This window comes from Talpa europaea, assembly GCF_964194135.1.
Source record: "Talpa europaea genome assembly, chromosome: 1".
Lineage (NCBI taxonomy): Eukaryota > Metazoa > Chordata > Mammalia > Eulipotyphla > Talpidae > Talpa > Talpa europaea.
The window spans coordinates 31,085,352-31,097,685 of NC_140073.1; the positions used below are offsets into that span (position 1 = coordinate 31,085,352).

Genomic DNA, 12,334 nt, shown 5'->3' on the forward strand with positions numbered 1-12,334 from the left:
GACTGCAAAATCTTTGGATCTAGCACGGCGCTGCAGTCTAACACACCAAGCAAGCGCGCAAGCAAGGGCAGCTGCTAGTTTCACTCGAATCAGGGAGAGAGGGGGCTGAGAGAGAACAAATCCTCAAAAGCCACTTCCCCCCCATGCTAAAAGCTGGCGGTGCCTGCTCCTCCTCCCCAGCTCCATTTATTCGTCACTGCTTTGCTCCTCTTGTGGGAATCTGTTCAGACAAGGGATATAATTAGCCAGCTTTCTTTGGAAGAGCCCTGACCTGCTGGCCATGAAACCGGGTAGGGGACAGAAGTGTGATGTTAATGATTTGCTGCACTTAAAAGGCATAAAGCTAACCAGAATGCTTTGGGGGTCTCCTTGGGGGCTGGGGTCAGTCTGAGGAGATGCCAACAGGGAGAAACTGTATAGTAAACAGGGAAAGGAGTTCAGCAACACTTTTTAAGGGTTTACACTGAGATGCCAGTCTTATATGAGCTGTACTTAGTTACCAAGCCTGGGCATCACTGCAAGGTAGGAAATAAAAAAGAATGCTTGCAAGAAGCCACCTAATGCTTGTCATCTGAAAATAGTACAAATGCCATCTCCACAAAACACACTGGCTGAGTGGAACAAAAGCTAAATATAGAAAAGCAGCCCAAGTTTCATCGCCTCTCTATCACCACCTCAGCTTCTTTCTCACTACCTCAATCCCTTGCCTTTCCTGAATTCCACTCGTCCACTGCAGCCACCTATGGGTGCCTTTGTTGTTGGGTCGGTCATTCCTCAAACACATAATGAGTTCCGGGGGAGGTACTGGCACTAGGGATTTGAGAGGAAAAAACACTCCCAACTGTAGGAAGCTCATCATTCAGCTGTGGTGAAAATCACTGAGCCCCCCTCCCATCTGCACACAGAGCCGGAGTGCAGTCAGAACAGGCTCGGTGCATGAATGAGTAAATAAATGAACACGTGTTTTTCAAGCACTGATCTTATCTATCCTGATCACTGGTCAAGGAGGGCAAGTATTATCTTCCCCTCAAGTTTTACAGATGAATGAAGACTAGCACTACCTTCTTCCCCCGCTACCCCCAACCCCCATCTCTTCCTCTAAACACATTCATGGAGCCAGGATTTACTCAATGCTGCTGTCTGCCTGGCACCATGGAGGGTCTGAGATCTATGGATAAGACTGATTCCCACCCCTCAAGTCCCGGGTGCTGCTACAACTTGCACTCCTGCGAATGAGGCAGAGATTGGAATAACATGAACAGAGGTGTAACTGTGACTTATAAAGAAGAATAGTGTAAGGAAAAGATCATGAAGTTTGAGAGAGAAAACATCAATGACATAATTTAGACTATGATGCAGGGGTGGAACCATGATCAGGCACTTTTTGAAGAAGTGTCCTATCGCACGAAAAGAGACTTAATAGAAGAAAAATTTAGGGACTGGCATGCCAGGCAAAGGGAAGACATGCAAAGACTCTGAGGTAAAAAAGAGCTTGGCTTTGGAATCATTCACTCAACAGATATTTACTGAGTGCTACTAAGTTTTAGGCACTGAGAATACCACCACGAACAAATGAATACAGACTTCCCTGGACTTACCACAGGTTATGTCTTGACAAACCTATTTTAAATTGAAACTGCATTTAATACACCTACTCTGGTATCAGCCTAAGCTGGTTTCTGATGTATATTACTTTGGCACTATTTTAAAGTCAAAGAATTATAAGTCAAACCATCATAAGTCATGGATCATCTGAACAAATCATTAACCTTGAGAAGTTTATGTGCAAGTACGTTCTAACACATTCTAATAGGTACTAAAAATGTATACAAACCACATCCTGGGTTACCGCATGAGGTATTCTTTAATGCTCCTGTATCTTATTTCCCCCAACTAAATTTTAGTGGTTGTAACAGTAGCAGCAATAAAAACTAAAATTTATTGAATACTTACTATGTGCTAGGCACTGGGCTAAAAGCCTTTACATGTATCATTTAATCCTCACCAGAAATCTATGAGCAAGACACAGTTCATATTCTCAACTGTATATGAGAAAATGGAGGCAGGAGTGGGAAAGAAATCTGCCTGAGATGACACATTGAGAAAGTAGAGATGAAAGGGCTCCAGGGAGTCTGAGTTTGGAGACAACATATTAACCACTATGCCACCATACCTGCCTGGAGAATAAGTCTAAGGACGGGAAAGATTTCTGCATTCCTAGGAGCATCTAACACAACACCTATACCCAGCAGATCCTTCTTCTTCCTCACTGGCTGGTGGTTGTTCCCCACTTCAATTCTGGGACAGCTCTAGCCTAGTCCTTGGTGGGGCAACCAGAACACTGATTCCACCAAAGCATAGAGCACCCATGCTCCTGGCCCATGACCAGGCTTGAATCCCTCTCTAGAAACAATGATCATGTAACCATCCCCCACTCCTCTGTACAGTGGGCACCAGCCTTGGGACACTATCGCCTTGTTAGCAAACCCTTCTATCAAGTAGGTGCCAGATCATGTGGTGGCATCTCTAAGGAATCACAAGATGTAAGCTCCCCTACCCCCTATTTCAGAGCGCACAACAGAAGGGCCAGCAGGAGGTCTGCAAGGGGTGGAGATAGAGTTTTCACCCTTCCATTGGCTCTCCAAGCCTCTGTCAGTTATTCTATCTCAATCAACTCCTAATTATGGAACGATTTTCCTGTTGCCCTTAGCTGGAAGTTCACTTATTCTTTCAACACCCAAAAGGGGAGATGAGAAAATGCCATACATAAGAGGGGAGTGGGTCTGGAAGACCAGAGAGCTCTCCATGAAGGGCCAAGGTTCCCCAGGGACCTGCAGAGGGGAGGAATCTCACTTCTCAGAGGGTGAGAACCAGGGTAGGCCTGAGGAATGAGGTGGGGTCTCCTGGCACGATGTGGCCAGGTGCTACTAATCCTTTGCTGTGTATGACCCTGGAGGAGGTGACTTAACTTCTCCGAGACGGTCACCTTATGCATAAAAAGGGGATGATGACAGAAGGGTGTCATATCCAAAAGGGTTGATAGTGGACTCAGTGAGTTAAATGTGGAGGTTCTCAATAAATAGGCCTCTTTTTGTCACCAGCTCTGCCACTTCTGAAAATCCCCCCCTCCTTTAAGATGTATCCCACTTTTACCTTGCATTCGGATAAACAGGATCCTTGTCCTTCCTGCAACTGGGCCCCAAGCCTCTGGAAGCCAATGGCATTGCGTTTTTCATGCCCATTACCCTGCAGATCAGGGTGCCAGACTGACTGCTATTCAAGCCCCAGTAATAACAAAAACAGTTATCAGCACCAGCATCTCCACCTGCCAATTACCTTGCCAGGTACCCATGTCCCTCTGCATGCATTAGTTCTTGGCTTCTGAGCTCATATTATCCATATTTTACAGGCCAGGAACACATAGGTGTGAAGAAGAAAAGTAACGTGTGCAATATTGTAAGTCACAGTACCTCGCTGGTGAGCAGAAGAGGTGCCTCACCCTACCCCCAGCCAAACCCCAGCCCTCCATCCACCAACATCCAGAGACTATCAAAAGAGTCCCAGGCTCATCAAGGCCATACAGAACAGGAGCCCTGGATACAGAATTCAGGATTTTATTTCCTTGAGTAGCAAACAATATACTGACATAAAAATGATCTTTTATCCCTTTATGTGTTAATATAAAATGTCAATGGCTGTAAAAAGGAGAGGAATCTTGGCATGTTTCTTGTACATCGGCACATGAGATGGAAACTTCTACATAGTGGAGAGTCCACAGAACCCAGAACTGGGAGGGAATATTAAACAACCAAGGAATGAATGGAGAGATGAGTGTGGGGGGAGAGATGTGTTTGTTAAAGTCCTCTGCCACCAACACATGGTACTAAAAATAAAATGCTGCAACATACAGTGAATTGCTTTGAAACTTTAAACAAAACATATTAGGAACACAATTATGACATGAATGGAGGAAGGAGAAAAGCCAAGGGAAATTAGGCAAGAAAGACTTAGCTATCTCTGACAGAAACTAGGCACCGACAGTGCACGTTCAGATCAAGTTCTGCGTCACCCTTACTCTCACCCTTCAAGATAGTTCTAAGTAGAGCCTCCTCTGGTGGCTCAGCAGTTGAAAGCTGGGCTGCGAAGCTGCCCACAACTTCTGCAGTGCCGGTTCGATCCCCAGCCGCCGGTGAGGGTCCCACACGGCACGCAGACCTCTCCTGCCGCACCCGCTGCTCCCCTCAGCAGTGTACTTCGTCCGTCTGCCTGTTCTGCTCCCCGCTCTGGCTCTGGTGAATTCTCTCACCCTCCCGCGCTTCTGACTATACCCAGTGCTTGTATAAATAAATAAATAAATCTTAAGAAAAAAAAATATAGTTCTAAGTACTGAGATCTGATGTACGAGGAGGTGAGGTTTGGCGAGTTTGATTAGTTTATCCCAAGATGTCACAGAGCAAGGTGCTCAACGCTGCCTTCAAAATTCATACCTTCTCTCTGATACCCCAAGCTGGCTTGGCTGTCCAGCGAGCTCCCCAGCCTTCTCTCCTGTGCGAAGTCAGTCAGAGTTCAGCTGGCGGATTCTCTGTCTAGGGTGCTGAGAGGCAGTGGGTTTGGAGTCCCTGTGCTGGCTGCCTGGACCCCTGTGCTCTTGGGCAGCCTCCGTGCTCCTGGACATACTTGCGGAGAGCAGTCACTCAGGACAGGGGACTGGCACCTCCTGGGATAGCTCCTCTCTCAGGCACCTCCTCCTCTGTCAAGCAGCTAAATGAGGCTGTTGCTCCTTAGGCTTTCCAGACAATTAGTTGCCAGTCCCTTAGATGGATTTCCTTTCAACTGCCTCTCAGTGGCTCCAAAGATGACAACCTAGGTAGGCAAACTGTCCTCAACCTGGCTGCTCAGTGGACGTGCTGAGTCGCTTCTTCTTGCCTTGCCTGGGACGCAAGGGGCTGCCCGTGTGTCCAGGGGAAACTAGTATGTGACGGGGAACCTCAACAAGCCCCAGGGAAGATGGGCAGTGCTCATCTGCCCACTGCCTGACGCTGCTCAGAGAGAAGGAATGGCCCTTAGCATTCCTGAGTAGTGCAGGGAGGAGGGAGGAGGCTGCGGGTTATGCTGATTCAAATATTTGGAGATGCTCCCTGGACAGGAACAAAGGACGCCACTAAAATTGAAAGAAGCCGTCTCAACAGGAATCTTCGTAACTACTGGTATACGCCTGCATTTATTTTATTTCAAAATCTACTTTCTTCATTTGTAGTTAATTTTTTTTTAAAAAATTATTTATTTATTTATAGAAGCACTGGGTACAGTCAGAAGCATGGGAGGGTGAGAGAATTCACCAGAGCCAGAACGGGGAACACAACAGGCAGACTGATGAAATACACAGCTGAGGGGAGCAGTGGGCGGCAGGAGAGGTCTGCGCGCCATGTGGGACCCTCGCCCAGCGGCTGGGGATCAAACCAGCGCTGCAGAAGCTGCGGGCAGCTTCACAGCCCAGTGCTCAACCGCTGTGCCACCAGGGGAGGCCCTGTAGTTAAATATTTTAAACTCAGGTATTTTTATAGCAGAAACCAGCCCAGGGAATATGAAATCCTTTCTATCTCTTGCAATGAACTTTCTGATCTCAAGCAAAAGACAAGTTGGGTCCTATTCTTGAAGCTTTTCTGATGTGACATTTGTTAGGGGAAAGCAAGAGCTGGTCAGAGGAGGGGGCCTGGCTGTTAACAAAGGGAAAGTGTATCAGATAGGAGATCATTTGTAAATTCTAGATGTTTGCTCTCTAGCAATGTGGAGTACAGATTCTACCTCCAGCTTTGTGGAAAGGGGATAAAGACAAGGAGATTCCTCTGAAATAGTGTCTTGTTCTGTGGCTCATGTGCATCTTGGGAGCAAGCCTGCTCCTACCTCACACAAAAGCATAAGAGAACACTATTGAGTTTCTGGCTTCCTTCCAGTCCCAAGCAGCCCCTCTCCCCACCCTATCCCTAGCCCCTTTGGATCCCTACCTTATAATCTAAGGACAGTTTAGCTTAGTTTTTACTATTACCTTGAAATCAGAAAGGGAAAAGGAAAAAAAAAATTAATGTCCAATATCAATATTAACTCTAAATGTAAATGGACTAAACTCTTCAATAAAAAGACACAGAATTGCAGCCTGGATTAAGAAACAAAACCCAACCTTTTGCTGTCTCCAGGAAACACATTTAGCTTCAAAAGATAAAAATAGGCTCAAAGTTAAAGGATGGAAAACAATCCTACAAGCAAATGGACCAAAAAAGAAAGCAGGAACAGCTATACTTATATCAGATAAAACAGATTTCAAACTCAAAAAGATAAAAAGAGACCCCAATGGTCACTACATTATGATCAAGGGGACAATACTTCAAGAAGAAATAACACTCATTAACATATACTCACCAAACGAAGGAGCACCAAAATATATCAGACAACTGTTGTCCTCTCTGAAAACAGACATCAGAGAAAACACATACGTAGTGGGAGATTTCAACACACCACTATCAACAATGGATAGATCAACAAGACAAAAAATAAGTAAAGAAACCAAAGCTCTAAATAAAGACCTAGAGCAATTGGGCTTAACAGACATCTATAGAACACTAAACCCCCAAAAAATGGAGTACACATTTTTCTCAAGCGCACACGGATCATTCTCCAGGATCGATCACATACTGGGGCACAAGACAAACATCAACAGATACACCAAGATTGAAATCATATCAACCATCTTTTCTGACCATGAAGGCATCAAACTAGAAATAAACCATAAAAAGAAGGCAAGGAACTTTCCTACCTCATGGAGATTAAAAACCACACTACTGGAAGACCATTGGACTAATGAGGAGATCAAAGAAGAAATTAAAAAATTTTTTGAATTGAACGACAAGGAGGACACCAATATCCTAAATGTATGGGATGCAGCAAAAGCAGTAATAAGAGGAAAATATATAGCAATAGAAGCTCACATCAAGAAACAAGAAAGAACGCAAAGAAACAACCTAATCTCGAAGCTCAAAGATCTAGAAAAAGAACAACAAAAAAACCCCAAAACCAGTAGAAGAAAAGAAATAATAAAAACCAAAGCAGAAATAAATGAAATTGAAACTAAAAAAACAATCCAAAAGATCAATGAAACCAAGAGCTGGTTCTTTGAAAAAATCAATAAAATAGACAAACCCCTAGCCAGGCTCACAAAGGAAAAAAGGGAGAAAGCACAAATAAACAGGATCATCAATGAAAGAGGAGAAATCACAATGGACACAGCAGAAATCAAAAGAATAATCAGTAACTACTATGAACAGTTATATGGAAACAAGTTTAACAATCTAGAGGAGATGGACAAATTCCTACAACTCTACAATCACCCAAAGCTAGATAAAGAAGAAATAGAACACCTAAACAGACCAATTACAATTAGCGAAATTGAAATGGTAATCAAAAACCTCCCCAAAAACAAAAGCCCAGGACCTGATGGATTTACAAATGAATTCTACCAAACATTCAGAGACGAATTAGTGCCTATCCTTCACAAACTCTTCCAAAAAATTGAGAAGGAAGGGACAATACCAAACACGTTCTATGAAGCCAACATTACACTAATACCAAAACCGAACAAGGACAACACAAAAAAGGAAAACTACAGGCCAATCTCCCTAATGAACACTGATGCAAAAATCCTCAATAAAATTTTAGCTATCAGAATCCAACAATGTATCCATAAGATAATTCACCACGACCAAGTTGGATTCATTCCAGGGGCACAAGGATGGTTTAACATCCGAAAATCAATCAACGTTATCCAACACATCAACAAAAAGAAATATAAAAACCATATGATAATATCAATAGATGCTGAGAAAGCTTTCGACAAAGTGCAACACCCATTCATGATAAAAGCCCTTGAAATTCTTGGGATACAAGGAACATACCTCAACATCATAAAGGCCATCTATGACAAGCCAACAGCCAGTATCATTCTCAATGGTGAAAAGCTGAAAGCAATTCCATTAAGATCTGGAACAAGACAAGGATGTCCACTCTCACCATTGCTTTTCAATATAATACTGGAAGTCCTAGCCAGGGCAATAAGACAAGAGAAAGACATCCAAGGAATCCAAATAGGAAAAGAAGAAGTCAAACTATCACTATTTGCAGACGATATGATATTATACATAGAGAACCCCAAAAACTCCACAGAAAAGCTAATTCAACTCATCAATCAGTTCAGTAAAGTGGCAGGATACAAAATCAACACGCAAAAGTCAGTAGCCTTCCTATACACAAACAATAAATCTGAAGAAGAAGAAATCAAAAAGACCATCCCTTTTGTTATTGAAACAAAAAAAATCAAATATTTGGGAATAAATCTAACAAAAGAGGTAAAGGACCTATACAAAGAAAACTATAAAACACTGTTAAAAGAAATAGAAGAAGACACAAAGAAATGGAGAGACATCCCCTGCTCATGGATTGGAAGAATAAACATTATTAAAATGGCCATTCTTCCAAAAGCAATATACAGATTCAATGCTATTCCAATCAAAATTTCAATGTCATTCTTCAAAGAAATAGAACAATTATTGATGAAATTCATATGGAATCACAAAAAACCCCGAATAGCCAAAGCTCTCCTGAAAAAAAAAGAAGGGAATGGAGGCATCAGACTCCCAGACTTCAAACTATACTACAAAGCCATAATCATCAAAACCGCATGGTATTGGAACAAGAACAGACATACAGACCAATGGAATCGAATAGAAAATCCAGAAATAAACCCACAGGTTTATGGTCAACTAATCTTTGACAAAGGAGCAAAGACTATGCATTGGAGCAAAGAAAGTTTGTTCAATAAATGGTGCTGGGAAAACTGGGTCGCTACATGCAAAAGAATGAAGCTTGACCACCACCTCACACCATACACAAAAATCAACTCAAAATGGATTAAAGAACTAGACATAAGACCTGAAACCATAAAATATATAGAAGGAAATATAGGCGAAACACTACGTGATTTGCACATCAAAGACATCTTTACAGACACATCACCCAAAGCAGTGATAGTGAAGGCAAAGATAAACAGCTGGGACTACATCAAATTAAAGAGCTTCTGCACAGCAAAAGAGACAATAACCAAAACAAAGAGAAACCCCACCAACTGGGAGAACATTTTTGCACCCAACACTAATGATAAAGGACTGATCACAAAAATCTGCAAAGAGCTGATGAGTCTCAACAACAACAAAGAAAATAATCCAGTCAAAAAATGGGCAGAAGAGCTTAAAAGAAACTTCTCTGAAGAGGAAATGCAAATGGCCAACAGGCATATGAAAAAATGTTCAACATCACTTGTCATCAGGGAAATGCAAATCAAAACTACCATGAGATACCATCTTACACCAGTGAGAATGGCACATATTAAAAAAACTAGCAACAACAAATGTTGGCGAGGGTGTGGAGAAAAAGGAACTCTTCTGCACTGTTGGTGGGAGTGCAAACTGGTCCAACCACTGTGGAAAGCTGTGTGGAGATTTCTGGACCTACTAAACATAGAGCTTCCATATGACCCAGCAATTCCACTCCTAGGTATTTACCCAAAGGACACAGAAACATCAATTCCTAAGAACACCTGCACCCCTATGTTTATAGCAGCACTGTTTACAATAGCTAAGCTTTGGAAACAACCCAAATGCCCAAAAATAGATGACTGGATCAAGAAGATGTGGTACATATATACCATGGAATATTACTCAGCATTCAAAAAAGATAAACACATGCAATTTGCTGCAACATGGATGGCGCTGGAAGGGATCATGCTCAGCGAAATAAGCCAAAAAGAAAAAGAAAAATACCGGATGGTCTCACTCATAGCAGGAATCTAGAAAACTTAAATAAGGGACCAGGAAAATGAATAACTATAAGAAAGTGAAAATCAAAATCAACAAAAAACTATGAACCAGAGACACTTTTAGGGGGGCGGGGGCGGGAGGGGAGGGATTGGGGTCAGAATGGGGGGCTGCAATTGTATGGGGAATATAACAATAAAATTTATAAAAAAAAAAAAAAAAAATTAATGTCCACCAGGAAAGGAAAGCTGGTGGATACGGTGATATTTGACCCGGGGTAGGCGGTAGAGACTGGGTATTCCTAACTTGTGTTCAATCACTGACTTGACTAAACAGTGATCTCGCAGGCAGTGTGGCTTACGTTTTTTTGTTTTTTCTTTCTCCTTTTATAAACTTTTCAATTGTGGTATCATATTTGTATACTGAACCGTCCAAGTTTTAGAAAATTAACATGCCTACCTACCACTCAGATCAAGAACAGAACATTGTCAGTAACCCCCAAATCTTTGTGCCTCTTTCATTTGGGTGGTTGTTTATTTTTTCAAAACAATCACCACAACCTATTCTTACTCCCCAACAATGAGAATTTCTGACTAATGTGAAAATTCAGAAGTCAAGGGCAATTCTAGAACAGTAGCTAATTTGTTCTACCAGCCAGTCAATGTTTACACATTTGTGGGGCAGAATTACTCCCACGCTTTGATACAGTCTTTATTTAGCCCTGTCTGCAAGGAAAAGATACCTCTGGAAGCAGAGATTCCCAAACAGCTCCTGTCTGTACCAAGTGAGAAATAAGTAAGAGAGGAAGTGGAAAGAGAAGGCAGGGAGGGGGCAGTGTCTATCTGCCCTTCCTGAGGTCCCTCTCTCCTGCCCCCACAGCACTCGTAGGGTTAACCCAAGGTAGCAGCCTCCCTAGCAGGAGGACTCCACAAGGAAAAGGCCTGCTGTTCACATGTGCAGGTGCCACCATAGTGACAAGTTCTTGTGCTGGTCAGTCCCAACTTGGGCACCTAACTTTTCCACTGGTAAGATGGGTTAACCAGAACCAACCCCTCTGACCACTAAGGAATGTTGTAAGGTCTATGAACGTGTGCCCATGAAACCACTTTGACAGAAAATATAAGGGCCGACTGTATCTAAAACAATACTCAAGTGCCATGGGTCAGGCAGGTATCTGGAAAGGTGCATTCAGGGCCTGGGTGTCCTGTCTGAGGGGGTAGACACTTGGATATCTGTTGACTATTTCATGCAGAAAATGCACATCCATGAAGTAATGTCTCCTGAGAAACCAGAAGTTCATTTTCATGTCAAATAACACAACTTAAAAAAAATCTGACATGGAATATGGTTTAGAAGAACAATGAAGTAGACCCCCCTTTACCACAGGGAATACACCAAGACTCCCCAGCAGGGGGGCCTGAAACAGTGGATAGTATCTAACTCTATGTACACTGTCTTTTCCTATATATACCTCCTTATGATAAAGTTGACTTTATAAACGAGGCACAGTAAGAGACTAACAAGTTTAATAAAATAGAACAATTAAACAATAGACTAACAAAAGTTACTTGCATGTGGTCTCTCTTTCTCAAAATATCTTAGTGTAAGTAATCATTTTTGGACCCCCACAGGCTTCCAATAACTTAACCTGTAGAAACTGAAACCACTAATGAGGGGGGGACTGAAGTACTGTGGGTCACAGGAAGGTGTGACCTCCAGCGTGATGGTTCCCAACCTCTGGTCAGGACATTCTGGCCTTCTAATTCAGGATTGTCAATCTTTGTCCCCCACTCCTGTTTCTAGCACCCTACTGCCTGACTCTCTCTCCTTGGAGATAGAGGCCAGAATCTGGAAAGTGAGAGCACAGGTAGGAAGCTCAAGGCCACTGACCTGAGGATTCTGTTCACTCCAAGTTGTCCCCTCACCCAACAATCTCCAGCTCCCTGATTCTGGAGGCTGGTGGGGCCCAGAGTTCCTTACCTGCACATCCAGGTTTTTTCGGGAGGAGGCAGGCGTGTTGGCATAGGAGCTGATGGAGGAGCTCGTGTTGATGTCATCAGTGCTGAGGTTGTCTATGGTGTCGCTGATCCCGCTGCTCACGGAGCTGCTGTCATCCCAGCTGCCAAGACAAACACACCCTGGTCACCAAAACCTCACGCTACGTCAGCTCTGGCTGACAACCCAGACAAATGCACACTGTCCCCTGAATCCCCTGTGTCATAAAGTCCCAGACAAAGCTCTTTTGCCTTTGACATGACTCATTTCAGGGTGCCATGCATCCAGCCAGGGAAGGTGGCTGACACCACTTTCCTCCAAAGGGTGGGTACTTCCCTGAGCAGAGGAGGCTCAAGACATATCCTTCTCCCTACCACCTCCTCAGCTTCATCTTGGAACTTTATAAAAGCCGACTGTCATATCTTGGGCCTGGCAGCAGAACAGGTGCAATGGGTCTGGACACTAGAGGGGTATAGAGA

General features: G+C 43.3%; 1 protein-coding gene across 5 annotated transcripts in view; it reads right to left on the reverse strand.

The window, feature by feature from the left end:
• The window catches only part of NAV2 (neuron navigator 2), a gene marked incomplete at both ends in the record, with an annotated part of 712,365 nt that overhangs the window by 59,114 nt on the left and 640,917 nt on the right, over positions 1–12,334 (reverse strand). For all 5 annotated transcript variants that reach the window (XM_084252230.1, XM_084252229.1, XM_084252228.1 and 2 more), the window contains one exon: positions 11,841–11,979. In XM_084252230.1, coding sequence (XP_084108356.1) covers positions 11,841–11,979 — 139 coding nt within the window. The remainder of the gene's footprint in view (positions 1–11,840; positions 11,980–12,334) is intronic.